We start from the raw sequence: 21,040 nt of genomic DNA on the forward strand, positions 1-21,040 counted from the left end.
TGATATAGGAGAGTAGAGTAGAGAAAAGAAGAAGGCAAGAGAGAAGAGATGGGTATATATACTAGCGATGAAGGTGAATGAATTAGGCATCAACCATCAGTGAAGATATGGAATAAAGGATAGGGGATATGAATGACCATCACTGCCTAGATTCATCAGGGGTACTCATAGTGTGTCTTACTATGCTGTTTGTCAGGGCTACTCGTTTGCTATGCAAGTAGACAGGTCCGTCGTTTGTAATGTCATTCCTCATAGCCAATCGGATGTTATTATATATGTACAATGCATTATTCACCGTAAAAAGAAAAGAAATAAACAGGCAATGCTAATCGTAATCATAATCAAACCAACACACTAGACCCATCATTCTTCTTGCAGGCACATGCTGATCCACCGGCTGCCACCTGTGACGGTGTCCGGGCAAAGCTAGGCGGCACGTCCAACGCCGGGTTACGGGTGAAAAAGTTGCGCGGGCGAAGGAGAACTGTCATTGGTTCTGCTGGCATAATGGGGTAGTCCTCTGGAGAGGGGAAGTGCGTGAGCCCGAATGTGTGCCAGAGGACGACGTCAGTGTTGTCGATGGAGGAGTTGGGTCCGGCTTCTTCAATCCAGGCGGGTAGTCCTTGAGATGGTTCGCCAGAGGTTTGTGGGACGTGACGACCGGCAGGGTGGATTTGATCGTCGGAGTCTAGACAGTCAGTATGGTCAAATAATAGAATGGCGAGATACTCACATTTGGTAACGTGGACAGCATGTCGGGCAAATCCAGCGCGCTTCCAAACAAGTCCACCCTCCTTGGGCATCAGAGGTGGCACCTCGCGACTGACCAACTTGTAGCACACAGGCTTCTTGCTGTACGGGTTGAGCTTGTTGGTGTTGGCCATTTCCCACGTTCGTCCCGTGTCGCCGTTGTAGTCCGACATGGCCTCGGCAGGCGTCGTGAACTTGGTCTTTTTGGCGTAAAACGCATTGCCGTACTTGTTCTCCGCGCTGCCAACTTCTCCCGCTCCGCGCGTCGCATCAACCTGGAATACCGTGTTGCTGGGTCCGTCGATGTTAGGATCCACCCGCAGACAGAACAGGTGCTGGTGGTTGTGCGCGTTGACACCGGGGTACACTTCTGTTCCCCAGCCATGGGTATCTTCACCAGGGTTCATGGCGTATGTGTTGAGAATACCGGTCAATTTGATGTCGAGCTGGACGGTACCGTCCTGGTGGAAAACCCAGTAAACACAGTACTCGTAGTTGGCGGCGGTGAAAATATGCGAGATGATCAGCTTCCGTCCTCGGGTGACGACCATAGACTCATCGCGGAAGTCGGTGTGTTTGAACAGAATACCGGCATCTTCCTCGTGGATGCAAATGGCGTTCTTGACAATAGTGCTCGCTCCGGCTCGGTTGACAAACGCAGCATCCATATAGTGAATAGCCCCCTTGCAGTCGCAGCCCAACGACAGACTGTTGGTCATGTATCCACCACCGTACTCTCCCAGATCGAAAGCGTGTTTACGCTGGTGCGGGTGCTCAGGGTTTCCATATGGCACAACCATCTCCGCCAACGACAAACGGTAGAACACCGGACGGACATTTCCCTTGTCATTGAATGTGATGTTGTTGAGGACGATACCTTCACGGTAGTTGAATCCAACATGGATATTCCAATTTTGCCAGTTAATGTGACGTCCGTTGACATTGAATGACACGCCATCCGGCTGGGTGATATGAATGGGCTTTATGTCTGTCCGGAAGCCGCGCTCCTTCTCAATTGCCTCGGGATGGTAGTTGTTTGGCGCTGCCTTGCTGAGCTGTCTTCGAACGGGAGGAACATCGATATGAATGATTTTCTTCGTCTCCGCGTTGAAAATAGGACAGAAGTCCAACGGATACGTGTACTGGGAATCGTCGATATGCGGTCGATAGTACATCAGCGCCTGCTGCAGACGAACATCCGTTCCAAACCGCTCATCATATCCAATCGTCCAAGCTATCGCCATTAGCAGATACCCAAAACACAACGAACTCGACACTCACGATCACAATACACCTTGTGCATATCCTCCTTCGGAATCCCAACAATCCCACACTGCTCAATCACCCTCGGATCCTGACGAACAATATATTCCACCTCCTGCAAATCCTCCATCGTAATAATAGGCTGCACCCCCGGAGTATGCTGCCACTGGACGATCTTGCTCTGGCCTAGATCAACAATTCCGTCATAAACCTTGCCACCGGGGGCAATGGCGACAATCTCCGCCCCGCGCATGGGACGCAGTGTGTTTTCAGGATCTGACAGCCATGCCATCATCTCGGCCTTTCTGGGCTCGTACAAGCTGACTGCGTTAAAGTTAAGCTGGCCATGTTCTTTGCGGACAATGGCAACGGCGGAGTCAATCTCCGCGGTGGAAAGGGGATCGAAGGGGTGAGGGGGAGGAGAGGAGGCGTTGACCTGGAGGGTCAACTGCTGAAGACGGTCAAGAACCATGGCAGAGTATCGTCTTCTCAAGTAGACAGTAGATAGTAGAAGATAGATCAGATGTCAAAGATGTCAAAGAATGCGCCCCCTTTGTATATGGCAGGAAGAGCGGTCAACACAATGCAAATATAAACTCTCAATAGACATCCTCCAACAGGAGAACTGCCCGTATTTAACCCCGGCATGACGCTGTGTTGTCGCTGCAGTCGAGAAGCATCGCGACAATCGCCCGATAAGACACGCGGATCCGTTTGCCAAATCGGGCCTAGCGGCTTCTGGCGCCCTCGAAGCGGCAATTGAAACCCTGCGATGCCTTCACGATGCGGCGAGGGGCATCGGATGTATTTGCCTAGATCATGTCTATCGGATAAGATACACGAGATAGGGTGTCTACTTTTGTGTCATTATCAGCAATCATTCCAATTCATTCCTATCGTCAATTTTTATCAAGCCAGATAGTATATACGAGGCCTACGATAAACCATCAGGTAGCAAGAACCATTATACTGAACCAACAATCAGGATCAACCAAGGAAACGCCTGAGAAACAATAAAGTCATATTCCGGCCGTAATAAAAAAACACCATACACCCTCCGCAAACACCCACCTCCAAAAGCAATTGAAGGCACACCTGGCGAAGAATCCCATGGATGAACCGGAAATCGCAAACGCAGAGGAAAGACATCAGAAAAATGCGGCGCTATGTACATGCATCAAATCGTATCGATCCCACACCCACCGAATACCATCATGGATCAAAGAGTCAAGGGAGAAAGAAAAAGACAGCGAGCCTATCCGCAGAAGACGGCCTAACGGCGGTAGACAGATTCAACCAAGAGGACATCAGCCCTATACAGAAATCAAAGGGAAACTGTAAAGAAGAGATATAAACCATATCGCAAACTCCCGACCGGATTCACCATTTACAACGCAAGAAATCAATAAAAAGATTCTCATGACTTTCCAAGCTGGAATGCTCCCAACACTCCGCCTCCGGCTCCGGGTGTAAGGGCGCCCATATGGTGGGGGGTCTGGTTTCCAGTAACGGCATGGGCGGCGTTGGGGGTGCTAGGGGTACCAGCGGCGGAGTAGATGGTGGCTCCGTTGAGGTTCGGTGTTTGGTGCGGGTGCATCTGGTACAACAGCGCAGGCATTTGGCCATTCAACCCCCAGACTTGTCCTGAGTACTTGCTGTCGTCAATTGAGCCGTTGAATACCAGTTGACGCATCTTCCAGTAGATTTCCCCGGTCACAAGTGAGTCAGATCCTGCCTGGTGTGCAATGCCAACGCGCTTAACACCAAGCTCATCGGCAATATCCTGAAGTCCAGACTTCTGGCCAAGGTTGGTGAGAATCTGCGCTGCTGCAGCCGTCAAGGGCGAGTCGTTGACAGCCTGATTCCGTCCTGCATGTTTCATGAGGTATTTGATATCGTAGAGCGAGGGGAAGAAAATGTTCAAGAGTTTGTGGAATTCCTCTTCATTCTCGGGAAGAGGCTGGCAAAGCATAATCTTCATCAGGTAGCCAAAGTCGTAGCCGGAGTGGAACGAGACCCAGTGGACATCGTCCAACAACACAAGTCCCGAACTGATCAACAATGCTCCAAACTCAAACGGATCGATACCATTCTTATCGTGCATGTTGAAATCGATGCCAGCCTTAGCGAGCATGGCCGTCGACTCCTGCGCATACATGTCATTCTCCAGCGAGAATCGGAAGTTGAACTGCCATGTGCACGGGGCGGGGACCAAGGCGTTGCCGTAGGGTTGGCCGTTCGGATCAGTAGCGTTAGGCGGGGGAACTTCTCCTTCGGCGTTAAATAGAGTGATGCCCAACTGGATCATCTTCAAGAGGTCGACATTACATCGGAGCGTCTGGTAATGGTAGTCTGCTTTGTTCGTAAACGATCCGATCGGGCGGGCAACAATTCCAGGAAACTCGGTATCCTAAAGATCATCCATCAGTAATCCATAGCATACCAGGAAAACAATATCATACCATGCTGATGTACGGGTACTTCTCGACCAAGTGTCTCAACACAGCCATCTCCTGGGCCAAGTTGTGCTTCCACACATCACGTATCCGTGTCTTCACTGCACCGGCCTTGCCCTCGAGCGCTAACCGGCCATCGTGAGCCTGGTGTAATTGCTGCTGTTGCATCTGTGCGCCTCTTGCGAAGCCCATCTGCGCCGCATGGCTCGCGAGTCCTGTCCCTCCGCCGTCAGCGGCCCCAGCAAACCCTGCGACGGACATGCCATTTGCAATTCCTGTTCCAGACAAGGTAAACGGATTGATATTAGTGTTCGGGTTACCGGCCGCGAAGCCAGGGTGGCCGCCCAGGGATGGGGGCGGAAGCGCTGTGTTGGCGGATTGGGCATGAGCCGGATGATGCTGGGACTGCTGCTGTTGCTGCTGGAGGTGGGCTTGCTGCAAGTGTGTATAGGGAGCGCTCAGGCCAGAGGGCCCGAATCTGCCGACAGGAGGTGGCATCGTGGAATCTTCAACAACGCGAGGGTCTGATCATGCATCGGAAAGCGAGATATAGAATAGGGAGGGGTTGTCGTATTTTCGCGGGCCTGCAGGAGGAGTTGAAGACGGCGAGAGTTGCAGTTAGTGAAGGCGGACAGCTCTGCCTGCCGTATGCGGTTTAGCCCCGCCAAGCCCCGGCTCTCTCTCGTTCCCTTCCTGTACAGCTTCAACTTCGCTCCTTCGAGAATCCCACCGCCTGTCCTCGTCGTCCGCCTCTACTGTCCCGGTTCGCGTTCTCGCCTGTCTCTCCGCTATCCCATCCTGTTCAATTCCTTTTATTTCGAATTTCTTCCTCACCACCCCAATCAATCCACCATGCCCGCCGGAAACCCCACCGGATTCGACATCAAAGAGTTCAAGGCCGCGGCCTCGCCTCGGTCGGTTTACGCCAAGAGAGACCCCTGGGCTCGATAGTACGTCCTATACTCTTCAGTCAATTGATTCAATGCCAATTACTAACCACCTACACAGTGAGGCGTGGAGATACACCGGTCCCTTCAGCCGATTCAACCGCTTCAAGACCCTCTTCCCCGGTCTGGGCATTGCCAGTGTTGCCTTTGCCGGCTACTGCGCATACGAACACTTCTTCCTGAAGGACGACCACCACCACGGCGATGGTCACCACGGCGAGGCCCACCACTAAGCAACCTGCGTCATGGAATAAATAAGCAACGCGAAAAAAATGAAATCAGAATCAAAACCAAAACCGACATAGCCGAAGGATACCCCCCCGAAATAGCGAGGACTGAATTATATCCCTTTCCCTGGCTGCACGAGGTCGACGGTGTGAGTTTTTTTGCCGGGATGGTTGTCTGGTGTGTCATAGATGAGAGCCATGGCATGGCTCTACAGACGGCGCTTGGGTTGATTGATTTGTCGGATGTACATAGCATGTTTTACTATTGAGTGCATTTTCTTCCATACTTTTGCTTTCTCGTATTTTTCAGTCGCTTTAAAGTGTCATCGACGGACATACTTGACATAACGTCCTACATGACAAGACTCGATATATCCAGGGTATGCTCGTAATCATCATAACATAACTTTTAATCATAACCATCCCCATCTATACAAATCTGGAATGATCAAAATATATCTATCTACTAATACTGTAAATCAATTATTCCTCAAAAACCAACGAAATGCCATCATCACCGGCAGTCACAATACGCTTTCCATCAAACCCTTGCACAAAGCCCATAATACCACCAGACTGCTCTCCTTCTTCATTCTCGAGCAGACCAGCGTGGCCACTCCATTCCTTCAACAATCCGAAGCCAGCAGCGGTAGTTCCACCACGTGCATCCCAGCGTCTCACGACACCGTCCATACCGACAGAGGTAAGCAGCCATGAACGTCCTTGGCCTGCAGCAGCATTCGCCAAAGGAGCGGGACGAGACAAGGGGGCTTGAGGAGAGCGGCTGTGGAGGAACTCAACCTTGACCACGGCGCTGCCTTCGTGGGCTTCGCGAATGTGTCTACGGACGGCGAAGCGGTGTGCAGCGTCAAAGAGAGCGATCGATCCATCGACCGATCCAGCTGCGAGAATAGTCATCGGAGGTTCGGAGAAGGAGAGTGTCTCGACGCCATCGCTTTGGGCCTGGAGAGAGGCAAGAAGGGTACCGGCGGCAGAGGCACCGGTCGAACCTTGCTGGTTGGCAGACTTGTTCTTTGCCTTGGATGAGGTCGCATCAGGCGATGATGGGAGACGAGGAAGACCGACGATCCGGATGTGACCCTCTGCACCACCGACGGCGGCAATGGCACCGCCCGGCGAAATTGCGATGGAGTAGAGACCTCCATCGACAGCGAAACGCTGGTCATCAGCAGTCAATCCGACAACTGCGCTTGTACCAGCGGAGTAAGAGACACCGGCAGCGGCAGCGGCACCGAAGACATCGTAGACGTAGAAACTTCCATCCTCGGAGACAGTAGCGAGCAGCTTCCCATCAGGAGTCCAGGCACCCGCGGTACACGATCCGGTGTGCTGGAAGAAAGTCTGGAGAATAGAGATAGGCTGAGCAGCGTCGTTGTGGTCAATACGGAAAACCCAAGCGCTACCATCACTGGCACCGATAGCAATGACATTGCTCTTCTCCTCGTCGCCGTTCTGGCTGGGGCAGACAGCAACCCAGTTAATCTCCTCGACTTCCTGCGAGTCCGCGACGAATTCCCAGCTCAGTCCGGTCTGCTGGGGGGTAGCATCGCGCCATGCGCGCAATCGGCCGTCCAGACCTGCCGTCACGACGTATTCTCCCTTGGGCTCGGTGAAGGCCACCGCATTGACGGTATCAGTGTGTCCGTCCAATTTGAGTAGAGGCTGCAGAGACTCGCGCTCACGTCTCGGTTGCGGGTTCGATTCGTAGCTTTGCGGGAGGACGGGTCGCTCGTCCAACGGTGTCGAATCGAAGATGTACGCGGTATCGTCGCCGGAACCAGTGATGACGATGTTATTGTGAATCGGGTGCTGGGCGATACAGAACACAGAGTCGTTGTGAAGGTCGAAGTGGGCAGTCGAGTCGTTCTGCAGGGTGATCTCTTGCTGTTCGATCATGGGCTCGTCTTCGCCATCCGACTCCATGGGGTGGTCCTCATCGCGCTCGACAATCTCGTCAGCATCGTCGGCCTGCATGTAGGCGTCATTTTCGGTTTCGTGATGAGGATCTTGCGAGGAAGACATGGTGTGGGTGTATGTTTAAAAAAATTTTGACCTTCCAGTTGTCGGTTGGAGGGGTAGTGAAAAAAATATGTCGGAGATTGCGGATACACAGGACTTGATCAGTCTGCTATTAAGTATCCGGGGATATTGGAATCTTTCAATGCAGGGTATAGAAAGAATCAGTAACTGATAGAACAGAATGCGTCAAATATTTCTGCTGATAAATAATTCTATCTCCAAGATCAACTCCCCGCTTAGAAATTCGATTCTTCCCCGCTACGAAGAGGCAAACACTGCAAACATTATCTCTCCGATCGCTATCAAGCAGCATATCACTATCTTCTTTGGCACTTCACTTTGAATTGAATCATATGTGAATTCGTAATATATAACTGAATTTAAGGGGATATACATGGCTGGTTCGAAAACCATTGGGAATCATCCGGATATAAACAAACAATCTACAACTTCGATCCTGCCTTTCTGCGTGCTTCCTTCTCTTGGTCGCGAAGCAGTCGTCGCAAGATCTTGCCACTAGGGCTCTTGGGGACTGCGTCAAGGAATCGCACGCCTCCCTTGAGCCACTTATGCCGTGCCTTGTGGTCTTGGACGTGCTTCTTGATCGATGCGGCGGTTGCCTCATCGGAACCTGCTGAGGGTGACTTGACCACCAAAGCCTTGGGAACCTCACCTGCGGCCTCGTCTGGAATGGCGATGACAGCACAGTCTGCGACATCGGGGTGGGCGAGAATATGAGCCTCCAGCTCAGCTGGTGCAACTTGCAAACCCTGCAGGGAATAGTCAGTGATATGTTTTAAACAGTTTGTACTGAAAGATTGACAAACCTTGACCTTGATCAATTCCTTGATGCGGTCGACAATGACAATATGCTCGATACCCTTTGGACTCTTTCGCACAACGGCCTCATCTCCAGTGCGCATCCAGCCATCCTCAAAGGTCTCCTTGTTGGCCTTGTCATTATTCAGATAGCCCAGAACCACACTTGGGCTGTGAACAATCAATTCACCGGGTGTGTCATAACTGGTGACCTCTTTGCCGTCTGCGTCCACAATGCGCGCCTTAACTCCGGGGATGAGAGGACCGGATGTACCGAAGAAGATGTCATCGGGATGAGTCGAGCAAACCACCGTCGATGTTTCCGTGAGACCTGAGCGGGAGTTAGATCGCCACGCTTGGTTTTTGAAGAACGGGAACTTACCATATCCTTGGCGGATGAGGACCTTCGGGAATGCTTTCTGGAAATCGGTAGCAGTTTCCACGCCCAAGGGTGCGGCACCGCTGAACAAAGAAGTGACCGAGCTCAAGTCATACTTTTTGCATGTCTCCAGATTCCGAAGCATATTGATGATAATTGGGGGCACCTAAATGGGCGTCGTTAGCCTGGCTTCTGCTGCACCGATTGCAAAAAATACGCACCACGAAGAGACCCGCGATCTTGAAATTCTGGATCGCAGACAGATACATGCCGAATTCGAACTTGGGCAGGACGATTGTTTGGTCACCTCTGTAGGCACCAGCATGGCAGATGACCACGAGGGCGTAGATGTGGCTTTGAGGAAGAAGACCCAGCGCAACTTCTGTAAAAGGCGACTGTGTCCCAGGGGCCTTCTTAGAGTCTCTGTATGACTTTTCAAAAGCGGTGATCTGCAGAACATTTGCGATAACGTTCTTGTGGGAGATCATTACACCTTTCTGAAAACACACTTTCATCAGTTGTGCTCATTTATCCAATTGGGATTCTCTCATCACTCACAGGCAAACCCGATGTTCCACTAGAGTAACATAGGAAGGCAGTTCGACGAGCACCCTCTCCAGCACTCCAATTCAGCTTCTCCAATTTGGGAAGTGACTTTCCTGCCTCAATGAGCTGAGAGACAGTCTTGTACTCTGCAGGCTGTTTGGCACCACCGAGAATCTGTTGTGGGAGTTCAATCAAGTAAATGCGGTCCTTGGGAAATCCAGCACTTGCCGCAGCCTCGAGGGCTACGGGAAGCAGGGGCACACATGTGAACAGTGCTTTGGCCTTGGAGTCAAGCAATTGGTGTTTCAACTCGGGCGCAGAGTAGGAGGCATTCGCAGGTGTTGTGACACCTCCCAATTTGTGTGTTGCCCAGCACAAAGGCAACGTGTCAATCTATTGACGCAGGATGTCAGACAATGCTTCTCCCCCCTTGAATTCAGAAAACTTACAGAGTTCAAAGTGAAGATTCCCACAGTCTTGTCCCATTCTGTGCCCTGGTTGGGGACCCAGTTGAATTCCTTTGCGAGAGCTCTCGACAGGTAGTCGACCCGCTCGGTCACTTCCAATGTGGAATATGACTTTCCGGTGACACCACAGGTGTAGGGGTCTCTGGAGTACCCAAGAGGCACTCGGCCATAATGTTCAGTGAGGATGAAATCACTAATTGGGATATTATCGGGGATTTCAGGCAGTTCACCTGCCGACTTTGGGGGGTAGAAAACCATCTTTATTGACGACTTTCAGGGACTGAAAGCAATATTTGAATAGCAGCCAACGTTCAAAGTAAGGGACGAAGGAGGATAAAGGGAAAAGAAAAAGAAGAGAAACGAGAAAAGGAGAGACGGAATGGATTTTAAGGCCACGCATGGGGAAAATGCGCCGTTAGTCTAAAGGATGCAGATGCTCCATCCTCGGTGCGGGGAAAGCTGTTTTAACTCGGTCGACATCGGCAAAAACGCCGGTGGCTCTATTTTTGTCGGAGAAGCTCGCAAAAAAGACGGACAGATCAATGTTTGCAAGGTAATGGCTCTCTCATCACCACCAGAATGTCCTCTTTCTCCTGTGGCAATGGGCTTGAACAGACGTGTCGGAGAAGAACAACCGCCGTGCGGATAAGGAGACAAAAGATACCGAGGCAGCCGAGGGAAACACCGCCACTGGTGACTTCACGGCCCATTGATCTACACGGGATCCGTCCGGACATTCGGATTTGAAGGCTATTGGACTGGTGGAAAACATAGAAATAGTTTATCTGAATACAATTGTTATGTGAACTGCTACATCCCTGTCGATCTACTACCTTAGTATTTATATTTAAAACAGACGGCTTGTGTGAATTGGTTAATCTATTCATCCTAACGGCCATTGATTAGATAGCATTTCAATAGGCATTGTTGAGTTCACTGCAAGAGATAATATGCATCACATCGTGCATGACATGGGATTAATATCCCGTGCATCTACCACCAATATATCGCTCACATTCGTATTGAGATTAACATATTTCAGAGATGAAATTCAGCACTTTCGTAGGCAGAAACTTTGACTCGAATATATGACGAAATCTGCCGTAACAAATCGACTCTAACTTCACCAAACTCATGTCCCGTGACCATCTCTACCCTTCCACTTCTGTTTCTCTTCTCGCTCGCAGCCTGTCCATTCACTGCTTCGGGCCTATCCCTTTGCTGCTTTCTCATCCCAGCAACTGAGGATTGGATTTTCTTTTATCTCTTTTTATGTACAGATTGTCCAGCCGTGCAGTCCTCGGGGAAATCAAGCCCTGTCTGACACGTCCGGACGGGCGTGAGACAAGCTGGACAGGTGTCTGTTCTCTTCATCCCCGCGCCCTGGCCTCACTTCAGAGCTGTCATCCCTCTCAGGGAGAGTAGGAAAATGGCAAAGTCCGCTCCCAAGGAGCCAGCTGTCTTTACTGATAGCAAGACCAAACCGGTGAAAACAGGTCGTGTCACTCGACCCAGGAAAACACGTCCAGCGGGTGAGAATCCCCTCCTTTTCATCCCCTCATGCGGGTTCCTTTTCAGTCTCTGTCATGGACTCAATGGCGTTGTGGTAACCAATTCTTCTGGGGTATCTGCTAACAGTAGCAGTATCACCTACTGGGCTGGAAGCAGCGGTCGTGGCTACTAGTTCTCAATGCTCCGCACCAGTTCAAGGAGAACCCCCGGCATGGGCAGAGGTTTGTGTTTTCATCTCCACTACCATATTACCTTTTGCTTACAGCTCCAGTGTCGTCCTGATCTATGCGATGCACTTCCCTGGTTCCGATCTGTTCAAGGTGGTGTGTATTACACCGGAGGTCTATGTTGGGGATTCCTCGTGGACGCGGACTGCGGTGTTCGCTCTTATATTGATGAAGAGGTCGTCATCACACGGATGTAAGAATATCATATAGCCATGCGGTGTCATCGGAATGTTTCTAATGTTAGCAGCGGCGGTGGTTGCACAAAAGATGCAGACGGCAACCTTGTGCTTATAAAGGATCAAGATAATGATAGCTGCATTGTGAGCAGTATCATAAATAGCAAGAATCTCAACGTTCCGGTGGGTATAATTATAGGTCAGTAGTTTCGTGTCTAATGCAGGATTCTATTGACCGTTCTTAGGAGATCGCAATGCCCTCCTTGGGAGAAAGCTCCCTCACCGCTATAATGTGATGGCTTACTTCCGTATCACTGATTTTTGGTATGAGAAAATAGGGAAGAGGGCAGGAGCCAAGGTTCGGTTCGAAAAGTTGGACCTTTCAGACCAGAGCTGGTGGGCAGCCAAAGATTCGCCCTCACCGGTGCCTCACAGCCAGCGGGATTTCGACATAAAACCAGAAACGATTCAATGTTCTTCGTGCCTTCAATGGAGTGCACAAATATATAATGAAGGATGGATGTGCTTACAGACATCCTGTAAGCAGTTTTGGATAATCGACTTGTCTGATCCTCCTGCGGATCTGACTTTTCATCCCAACTTTCTAAATACTCGTACTCCCCCCGACCCAAACATACAACCTCAGTATAACCTTGTCCCTAATCTACTGGAGACAATCAGCGAAGATGACGCAGACACCGCTTCACTGCGGATTTCGTGGAAAGGCATTGTATGCCCACAATGTTCTAAATGTATATCACGAAGGTTTTGGAGAGGATGGAAATGCACCGACGATATTGCCCTCACGCCAGGGCAACAGTGCAACGTCTGTCTATTTGAAAAGATGGTGAAAATGCATCCCATCTCATTGCGCTCTGTTCTCGAGGATTTCGAGTTAGGTCCAATAAAACGTACCATATTCTTCGACTCCAAATTTGCTGTCCCGGAAGTCGATGATCAGTCATTATCTCCATATAGAAAACTAACATATCGGATTCGAGGCGTGGGCTCTATTACGCATTTTGTTTCCAACAAGACTATCAACAGCCGCGCAAATGGACCAAATGACCTTTTCAAACAATTACAGGTTGCTGATCTCGGATTGCGTCGCTATCCCCTGCAGCAAAGCGTGGGTGCGTATACTGCGTGCTTCTTATACGAGTTCCTTGACCTGATACTTCATGACAGTTGCTGGTACTCTTACTGCGCACTTTGCCGTAAACTTTGTCAGTTTCATAACATCAAGCCCAAGACAGCCTGAATTGTAGCTGATATCCACAGGGAATGCCGTACAAATATGTTGTCTCCGTTGATTCCAAAGGGTTTAATGATGCTTCAGATGAAATCTTACGAGCGCTAGGCCGTTTGACATGGGCCACGAACCAGGCTGTTGTTAGCATGGGAGACAACTTCCTTCCACCCAACGAGTTGCTTTTACTCGGCTACTTTGAAGATATGAAGATCGGGGTATGACAGTGGTTCCTATAGAAAAATACTCTTGGCTGACCCTACTTAGTATCATGATGATGGCGAGTCTTCGCTAGGACCAACAATCGCTACACTTTCCTTGGGTGCGAAATCCACCATGTACATTCGGATGAAGTACAAATACTACCACGGGTTTAGCAAGGCCAAAAAAATTCTCGAAGATGACCCTGTCCTTCCAGGCTGTCAATTTGAAGCACAACGACAAGCTCTGAAGGACCAGTTCACAAGGAGTGAAATAACCAAGGCAGAATATGACGAGCGACGCAGGGATCTCTGCAAGAGAAGCAAGAGCGGCGACGCACCACCTTGGATTAAGATGGAGCTTAATCATGGCGATCTAGTTGTGATGCACGGAGAGAATTTGCAGAAATACTACGAGGTATGACTGCGTTTCTGTGCCAGATACTATTAATTTAACTCTCTATAGCATTCCGTTGTACCCGAGAAGAAACTGCGGTTTGCCTTGACGGCTCGATATATAAAACCTGAATATGTTGATGAAAAAGAATTGAAGAAAGGGGAGTTTACGCTCACACCGGATCAAATATACGATGGGAAGTGATATATTTATCTTGCCTGCTTTCTTTTGACGTTAGTCCTTGCTATATTGATGATCTCTGAAGGTGAAAGTTCCTCATTTGCTTTTTCTTCCTTCATTTCCTCCTTTTTCTGCCTATGATATTGCTTACATTGATTTTACTATTATTATCATACTGTAGACTAATGTGGAATATAATGCCTGCGATCTCTCAGCTGTCATTTTACTCCTTACAGGGGTATGCCTGCATAACCATGTGAGGCTTGCTTATTGTGCGGGAAGTTATATTTCGACGACAACAATGGAAGAGTTGAAACGAGAGCCCAAGAAAAATAGTACTGTCACCGATATTAAACCAGAAAAGACGATGAAATAAGGGACAGCCCTGCCGGCTTTTCCGAATGTCGCCTGAAGGTGACGCATCACTTGCGCTTTGATGCTCGGTGGATATTGGATAGTTAATAATACGAGCGGTGGGGACGGGACAAGGAAACGCAGTGTTGGGAAGCACGAGATGTAAAGACGAGATCGATATGTACTAATATGTATGTGATGGTATCAGGCAAGCAATCCAGTGCTGAATGGAGATTCTATTTGAGATAGTATCGGGTTGTTATTGTTGATATGTTGGTGGTATATCATAATGATCGTCATCATCGATATGTAGGAGTAAGGCTGCGAACAATCATACAAGGCTAATAAATCGTAAAAAAACAGCCATTTAGATCATTGATAGTGCCAAAATATTACGAGAGGATTTAATTATCATCCAAATAATGATCGTTGTGGTTGCTGACAGTCCCAAGTGCCGGTACCTCCTTTCCCACCCATCCACGGGCGCATGACAGGTACCGGTACTTGCCCTCATGCCCGCCCAAGTCAACCCAACCAAATGACGATTTGGCCCCTTGGTTCTTCTTCCCATGTGTTGTTCCAAACACTGATACTCCTCTGTCTCCATGGTATCATCGATTTCATCTACCACAATAACCACCTCCCCTTTATTCCACCCCAGGGTCTAACGCACGTTATCACGATCCTCGGTTCACGGTCCGCCCCCATTACGAAGCGTGTGGGGATGCCCAGCGAACGAGGCACCGCCAGATCTCCGGCTGGGCTGTCCACACCTCCGGATGAGGCTCAAGACTCCCTCGTCAGGGTCTTTTGATTGTTATCGCAATTTCTTGGTCTTTCCTTCGTTCATCTCTCTCCATCCCCTCCATCGCTGTCTTTTGCTCCCTTTGCTCCCCACCCCCACCCTCGAATTCGTTGGTTGCAGGGAAGACAGGGACAGCCCTAGGGCGGTCGGAAGCCCGACATCCCACACGAGAATCATCGAATCTCTCCAACGTCGCGTCTTGTTGAGACGTCTTTCCAGACCTGGTCCGGTCTGATTTCAAACCTATGGCGCACTATCCGAATGGCCATTCGCCGTACTACGGCCAGTCCAACAATTCTGCCGCCGCGCCGCAGCCGAGTCGTATTTACACCTCCCAGTCCTCCCAACAGAACCCCCATGGCCTTCGACGAATGCCTAGCTATATGGTGGGGGATGACGCTGCGCTCTTCGACAACTCCCAGGGACAGAATATGATGGCTGCAGATGGAAATCCAAGATATACTGTAAGAGCGGGTGCATACAAGGGCGGGGAGGGACAAGAGGAGTACAGTCTTGCTAACAGTGGCCGTGATGATGGCTTGTACGCGCAGGGAGCTTCTACAGACGTCTCTCGTGCCCGGGCAGCTTCCCAAAGCCAGGGACTTTACTATGCGTCGTCCATTGCGACATCACCAACGCAGGCGGGGTATAATCCTCAGCAATACGCCGTGCCGCCAACTCCGTCGCAACAATTGGGATACAACCCGCTGGCATATGGTGCAGGCTCGGCTGGATCGGGACATCAACCATACAAGCCGGCTGCGTATCAATCTCCTACTGTTGGGGCATACGGGTCGTTGAATACACAACTCCAGACGAATGCCGCGTCACATTACGCACAGACTCCTGTGACGCCGCATCCATATAGCCTACCTCAGCCTCAGGCACCTCCGCCCCCGCCCCCTCGAGGCCCGGACCATCCCTATGGAAGCCGCCCGGCCGTACCATATACGAACAACTCGACAGATTCACAGTATGCCTATGCTTCGCAGCAAGCCGCTTCACCGACAGTGGCCTCGGCATCGTTAGCGTATAATGTCGGTACTCCGTCGTCACCCAGCACTTATGCTTCGGGAAGCGTTTTCACCCCCGGTTTGAGTTCGAGGACATCCCTTTCTTACTCTCGTTCATCACAGGTCTCCGCATACGCTTCGCAGTCTCCTCGCCGCACCGAAGCTGCAATGGCTTCTCCGTACGATGAACAACCCCCCGAACCCCCAGCGCATGATGAAGGGTATGTACCAAAATGGCCCGGCCCCGCTCGCACTGGATCGGGGCGGTCCCTGCCTACGCCGCCAATATCGCAGAATCAACCTCAATTGTCACCACGACGGACGGATACACTGACTCGCCATCCACAATCACGACCTTTGCCTGGCCCACCGCCCGACGCGGATGAACCTGCTCCGTTGGCCGGTGTGAATGGAGTTGGAAGCTTGCGTCGAAGACCCGAGGAAGACGTTGGATACGATGACCTGATGCATGAGGTTGAGGAGATGGCAACGGCACGGCGCCACAGCTCGAGGTCTCATGGTCAAGAAACGGATCAATACGGCCGCCCGATAGCAAATGCGAGTTTGTCTCCAGATGAGAGGCACACACATACAAACGGCAGTATGGAGACGGGAACCGGTCATGTTGTGAACTATGGTGCATACAGCGACGATAGCGACGCGGAAGCCGAGGCCGGACTGGCCATGCTGCAAATGGCAGATGAGGAGGAAAAAGCGCACCGGTTCACTCGACGGGACACAAACGCTTCCATATTTGATGCCTACGCATCTCCCCCATCGCCGGAACAGGAATTTTCTCGCAATGGGGATTATTTATCTCGCGACCAGGGGGTGTACGGAAGCTATGAAGGGCATCGATATGGGGATGAGGCTGACTACAGTCATGATGACTACGGCGATGATGGCCGGCTTGCTGTCACGCCTGGCTCTGATGACCGTGGGAACTACTCCGATGACTATGACTATCCTAATTACGGCCGCGGATCTGGACAGTTCCACCAGGGACATTCCCATGCCCGGGTGGACCATGGTGGGACCGGAGGGTTAGCACCCCCCAGTGCTTATGGCCGCCGCATGAGTTTCGACTACGGTGATGAGGAGCATCCCGATCACCATTCAACGAGTGAAGGGTCAGAAGGGGGAATGCCGGAGGATCTCTTTTTCCATCCGGGGATGCGACCGCTGCCTCCTGCGCCCGTGGAACCAGTGAACAATGCCAGCGTCATTCCACATCTTATGCCGGCTGGGACGTACCGGCATCAGGATCAGGGTGACTTGCAAATTCAAGCACAGTATACACAGCCTTACTTCCCCGCTTCTCCAAACTCGTTTGGACAGACCGTGCCCAGCCCAACTCAAGTTCCACGGTCGACGTCCTTGTCGAGTCATCCTATTGGACCTCGTACTGACCCCCCTATCAGATCCAAGACCGACGCAGACCGAGCCAAGTACAGGCTGCAGCAAGAGCTGCTCCGCCAGCAAAGCAATGGGAACCTCAAGTTTGATCCATCGGAGGCTGATCCCATAGCGCTCGACCTTCCCACGATTCCAGGACGTCGCAAGAAGTTCAACTTGACCAAGCTATCGTCGGAACAGTTCAAGAGATGTACGGAGCCGTGGGCTCTTAGTGCGGTTCTTGCTTGGATTCGGGAACTGAGTGAAGACGAGACGGATCTCCGCGAGCAGGCTATCGTCGATGCCATTGTTGCACTTTTTACTCACAAAGTACCAACTATGAACATTGCGGATGCCGAAACACTTGCAGCCCGTGTAGTGAAGAACATGTTGGAAGAGGAGGCTTTGGTTCAGGATGAGGAATGGGTCAAGTTTGGCAGCGGGAGCCTGTCGGGCGTGCTCTTCCAGATTACAGGCACGGGATGTTACTCGTCCAAGTTGCACGAGCAGGAGAGCGAGGTCTTTGGACGCTGCTATTCGCACCACTGCATGAGGACGCTTAAGAAGGTCAACCTGAAGACGCAGATGATGGAGCCGCAGAAGAAGGCAGAGGATTGGGTGACTTTCTACAAGGTGTCGAAAGAAGTTTTTGAAACGCACCCGAAGAAGGAAATCGACCGCCAGAATAACTTGCATGAGATTGTGACGACAGAGGATGCGTTCATTGGACAACTTGATGTTCTTCGCGAGCTGTATCGGGATCAGTTGGCGAACATGTCGCCATCGGTGATCAACCCCAAGCGCTTGCCTAAATTTCTTAACGACGTTTTTGGGAGGGTTGATGCGGTTAAAAAGGTTAACGAGGACTTTCTTCTTGCGCAACTCAAATACCGCCAAAAGGAGCAAGGGCCGTTTATCGTCGGATTCAGTGATATCTTTAGAGAATGGATTCGGAAGGCTAAAGTGGCTTATGTTGAATATGCCGCGACCTTTCCTCGTGCTAATTATCTAGTCCGCAAAGAAGCCGAGCGAAACGCTCACTTCCGGACTTTCTTGAACCATGTCCGGGAACACAAGTCTTCGCACCGTCTCAGCTGGGATACGTATCTCAAAGCCCCTATTACTCGAATTCAGCGGTATACCCTTCTTTTGTCTACAGTACATAAGAACATGCTCAAGGATTCTGAAGAAAAGTCCAACTTGTTGCAAGCAATTGACGAAATCAAGCATGTTGCATTGGAGTGTGACAACAAGGTCGGCGAAACGAGCAAGAAGGTCGACCTGATGGAGCTGTCCTCTAAGTTGCAGTTGAGACCGGAAATGAAAGAGGAGGTGGAGCTGAATCTCGAGCACTTGGGTCGCGAGATTATCTTCCGAGGCGATTTGCAACGACCGGGTACACGGACACGATTCCTTGTCGATACGCATGCGATCTTGCTAGACCACTATCTCATTCTGGCCAAGACTGTTGTTGTTAGAGACCAGTCAAAGACCGCCAAGTATGAGAACTATGATGTATCTAAACTGCCGATTCCGATGGATCTTTTGGTGCTTGAAAGTACCAATGACGACCCTGTTGTCAAATCTTCGGTTAGGGGTGTTGCAACGGTCACACCGCCGCAGGCCGTCGGGCGTGGTGGAATGCCTGGTCCTCTGACACATACCAACAGCGGCAATTCGGCGAACTCTGGAAACTCTGGTATTTCCTCCACCAAGACGCTTGTTCCGACTACTGTTCTTGAGAGCCCGAAGGATGACAAGATCTTGTATCCGTTTAAGATCAAGCATCTTGGAGAACAGGGCACGTATACCCTGTATGCGTTCTCAGCGCAGAGCCGACAGGACTGGTGTGATAAGATCATTGAAGCGAAGACGAAGCATGCTGCATCTTTATTTGCGCAGAATGCAGAGCCATTCAGACTGCGTGTGCTTGCCGATGCTGCGTTTGGGTACTCGGATCACTCGTCGGGATCCACGAGTGTGACCATCAAGGGGACGCCTCTGGACCGGGCAATCAAAGAGGTGGACGAGCGTTATGCAAGCGCGGGGCCTCGGCCGATGCCTATTTGCAGAACTGCCGTGCACTCGTCTACGGTTTTCCAGCAGCCTCCAGGTCGGATGATGTGTGCTATTGGTACCGATTACGGGGTGTATATTTCAGAATACAACAACCCTCGTGGTTGGTTCAGAGTGAGTTTTACTCGATGAATTGATGAGATGATGCTAACGTGTTAGGCTATACCCATCATGCGAGTAACACAAGTTGCGGTGTTTGAGGAGTTCAACCTCTTCCTTCTCATTGCAGACAAGTCGTTGATTGCGTATCACCTGGATGCTGTGTGCCCGGCCAATGGTGCGCCTACGCCGAGTGCGTCAGATTCTTCTCGGAAAGCACCACAGAAACTGTCAGGAGGACGAGAAGTAGGATTCTTTGCTGCAGGACGCATGAAGGATCGTACATTGGTGATGTATAAGAAGCGGGATGGACTGTCGTCTACTTTCAAGGTTCTTGAGCCCGTTCTGCAAAAGTCATCTACCAGTCGAAGCCGATTCTTCCATTCTCGACGTTCGCAGACGGAATTCTTCCGTGAATATGACGAGTTTTATATTCCTGCTGAGAGTTACAGCATTAACATGTTCCACTCGTCGCTGGCGATTGCGACTCATCGAGGCATTGAGATTCTCACCATCGACAAGAAGCAGACATGGTCTGTGCCTGATTTACGGACTGAGACGCCGGAAGCGCAGAAGTACCTGACTAGCATAGCGCAGCGGATCAAGGAGTTACGACCATTGGGTCTGTTCCGTCTCAGTGATAGCGAGTTCCTAGTGGCGTACAACGAATGTGCGGTATATGTGAACAAGCACGGAGATGTATCTCGCAGTGTGGTCATGGAGTTTGTGGGACGAGCCCACTCGGCGTGTCTGTACGGCAAGTTTTTGATATTGTTCAACCAAGACTTTGTGGAGGTGCGGAATGCGATGAACGGCCGACTCCGGCAGGTGATTCCCGGACACAACGTTGTCTGCCTGGACGATGGCAGCAAGATGCCCGGCTCTGGCGCGAACAGTGTACCGACCAACACCGCGGGAGGAGTCAACCTTTCGAGCGGACTGATTGGCAGCACGAACGGAGTGTCGATGGCGAGTTCCGGACGCACCGTCAAGATCTGCATGCAGCATCCTGAGTTTGAGCGGAGTCTGATCGTTCTCGAACTGATTGAGAACGAGGGACAGAAGGATTAACCGCAGTACAGAGTACTCCGTGATGTCCAAAATCTGACGAGTCATGTTCTTCACGCCGTAACGGAATAGTATTTAATCCCAAAACTGATGGCCGGTGGATTGCACTTATCTTTTACATATTGTCTATTGGTAGTCTGCCATGCATATATCTTGGATCTGGTTGGATGTGGTGTACATATTGAATTAATATCTCTCTTTCGTCTGTATTCTACATATGTAAGTCTGCAATGACAGTCCTGATGATAATGTTACACGTATTCGTCTTTTGTCAGACGAATGAGTTGTCAATGCAGCTCACCGATATTCGGATGAAGACTCATCATCTTCATCCATCGACGATCAACTTCTTCTGTTGATGTAAAGTATCTTCACTCTGATCCCACAATCAATAC

General features: G+C 50.6%; 7 protein-coding genes across 7 annotated transcripts; 3 read left to right on the top strand and 4 right to left on the bottom strand.

The window, feature by feature from the left end:
• Positions 1-341: 341 nt before the first annotated feature.
• Positions 342-2,485, bottom strand: ASPWEDRAFT_99333 (peroxisomal copper amine oxidase; the record flags this gene model as incomplete). Its single annotated transcript, XM_040839658.1, has 3 exons — positions 342-688; positions 734-1,984; positions 2,032-2,485. 3 exons carry the CDS (start codon positions 2,483-2,485, stop codon positions 342-344), a joined length of 2,052 nt encoding a protein of 683 aa, XP_040695162.1.
• A 945-nt stretch (positions 2,486-3,430) lies between these two features.
• On the bottom strand, positions 3,431-4,967 carry ASPWEDRAFT_167502 (CCR4-NOT core DEDD family RNase subunit POP2; the record flags this gene model as incomplete). The annotated part of the gene is made up of 2 exons (XM_040830154.1): positions 3,431-4,423; positions 4,476-4,967. 2 exons carry the CDS (start codon positions 4,965-4,967, stop codon positions 3,431-3,433), a joined length of 1,485 nt encoding a protein of 494 aa, XP_040695163.1.
• A 354-nt stretch (positions 4,968-5,321) lies between these two features.
• On the top strand, positions 5,322-5,649 carry ASPWEDRAFT_99539 (NADH dehydrogenase [ubiquinone] 1 beta subcomplex subunit 3; the record flags this gene model as incomplete). The annotated part of the gene is made up of 2 exons (XM_040839669.1): positions 5,322-5,419; positions 5,478-5,649. 2 exons carry the CDS (start codon positions 5,322-5,324, stop codon positions 5,647-5,649), a joined length of 270 nt encoding a protein of 89 aa, XP_040695164.1.
• A 239-nt stretch (positions 5,650-5,888) lies between these two features.
• Positions 5,889-7,919, bottom strand: ASPWEDRAFT_269690 (WD40 repeat domain-containing protein). Its single transcript, XM_040832929.1, has one exon. It carries the CDS (start codon positions 7,684-7,686, stop codon positions 6,127-6,129), a length of 1,560 nt encoding a protein of 519 aa, XP_040695165.1. The 5' UTR covers positions 7,687-7,919; the 3' UTR covers positions 5,889-6,126.
• An 88-nt stretch (positions 7,920-8,007) lies between these two features.
• ASPWEDRAFT_35048 (acyl--CoA ligase) lies at positions 8,008-10,567 on the bottom strand. Its single transcript, XM_040834137.1, has 6 exons — positions 9,877-10,567; positions 9,440-9,820; positions 9,103-9,378; positions 8,885-9,047; positions 8,511-8,833; positions 8,008-8,453 (listed from the first exon to the last, which is right to left on the bottom strand). The coding sequence occupies exons 1-6, from the start codon at positions 10,150-10,152 to the stop codon at positions 8,127-8,129; spliced, it is 1,746 nt and encodes a 581-aa protein (XP_040695166.1). The 5' UTR covers positions 10,153-10,567; the 3' UTR covers positions 8,008-8,126.
• Positions 10,568-11,323: 756 nt separating this feature from the next.
• Positions 11,324-13,859, top strand: ASPWEDRAFT_23575 (uncharacterized protein; the record flags this gene model as incomplete). Its single annotated transcript, XM_040832502.1, has 9 exons — positions 11,324-11,426; positions 11,539-11,627; positions 11,672-11,826; positions 11,881-12,008; positions 12,055-12,942; positions 12,998-13,035; positions 13,091-13,276; positions 13,326-13,676; positions 13,725-13,859. 9 exons carry the CDS (start codon positions 11,324-11,326, stop codon positions 13,857-13,859), a joined length of 2,073 nt encoding a protein of 690 aa, XP_040695167.1.
• A 1,380-nt stretch (positions 13,860-15,239) lies between these two features.
• Positions 15,240-20,648, top strand: ASPWEDRAFT_99184 (putative Rho guanyl nucleotide exchange factor; the record flags this gene model as incomplete). Its single annotated transcript, XM_040839644.1, has 2 exons — positions 15,240-19,592; positions 19,638-20,648. 2 exons carry the CDS (start codon positions 15,240-15,242, stop codon positions 20,646-20,648), a joined length of 5,364 nt encoding a protein of 1,787 aa, XP_040695168.1.
• Between the last annotated feature and the right edge of the window lie 392 nt (positions 20,649-21,040).

This window comes from Aspergillus wentii (assembly GCF_001890725.1).
Source record: "Aspergillus wentii DTO 134E9 unplaced genomic scaffold ASPWEscaffold_1, whole genome shotgun sequence".
In the NCBI taxonomy this organism is placed as follows: Eukaryota; Fungi; Ascomycota; class Eurotiomycetes; order Eurotiales; family Aspergillaceae; genus Aspergillus; species Aspergillus wentii.

What these genes read in the sequence shown, in the direction of transcription:
- ASPWEDRAFT_269690 (XM_040832929.1), bottom strand. Translation starts at nt 7,686, where the DNA reads ATGTCTTCCTCGCAAGATCCTCATCACGAAACCGAAAATGACGCCTAC.
- ASPWEDRAFT_35048 (XM_040834137.1), bottom strand. Translation starts at nt 10,152, where the DNA reads ATGGTTTTCTACCCCCCAAAGTCGGCAGGTGAACTGCCTGAAATCCCC. An exon ending in AGATCGCGGGTCTCTTCGTG is followed by an intron (nt 9,048 to 9,102) that starts GTGCGTATTTTT and finishes ACGCCCATTTAG; the next exon opens with GTGCCCCCAATTATCATCAA. An exon ending in CCTCATCCGCCAAGGATATG is followed by an intron (nt 8,834 to 8,884) that starts GTAAGTTCCCGT and finishes ACTCCCGCTCAG; the next exon opens with GTCTCACGGAAACATCGACG.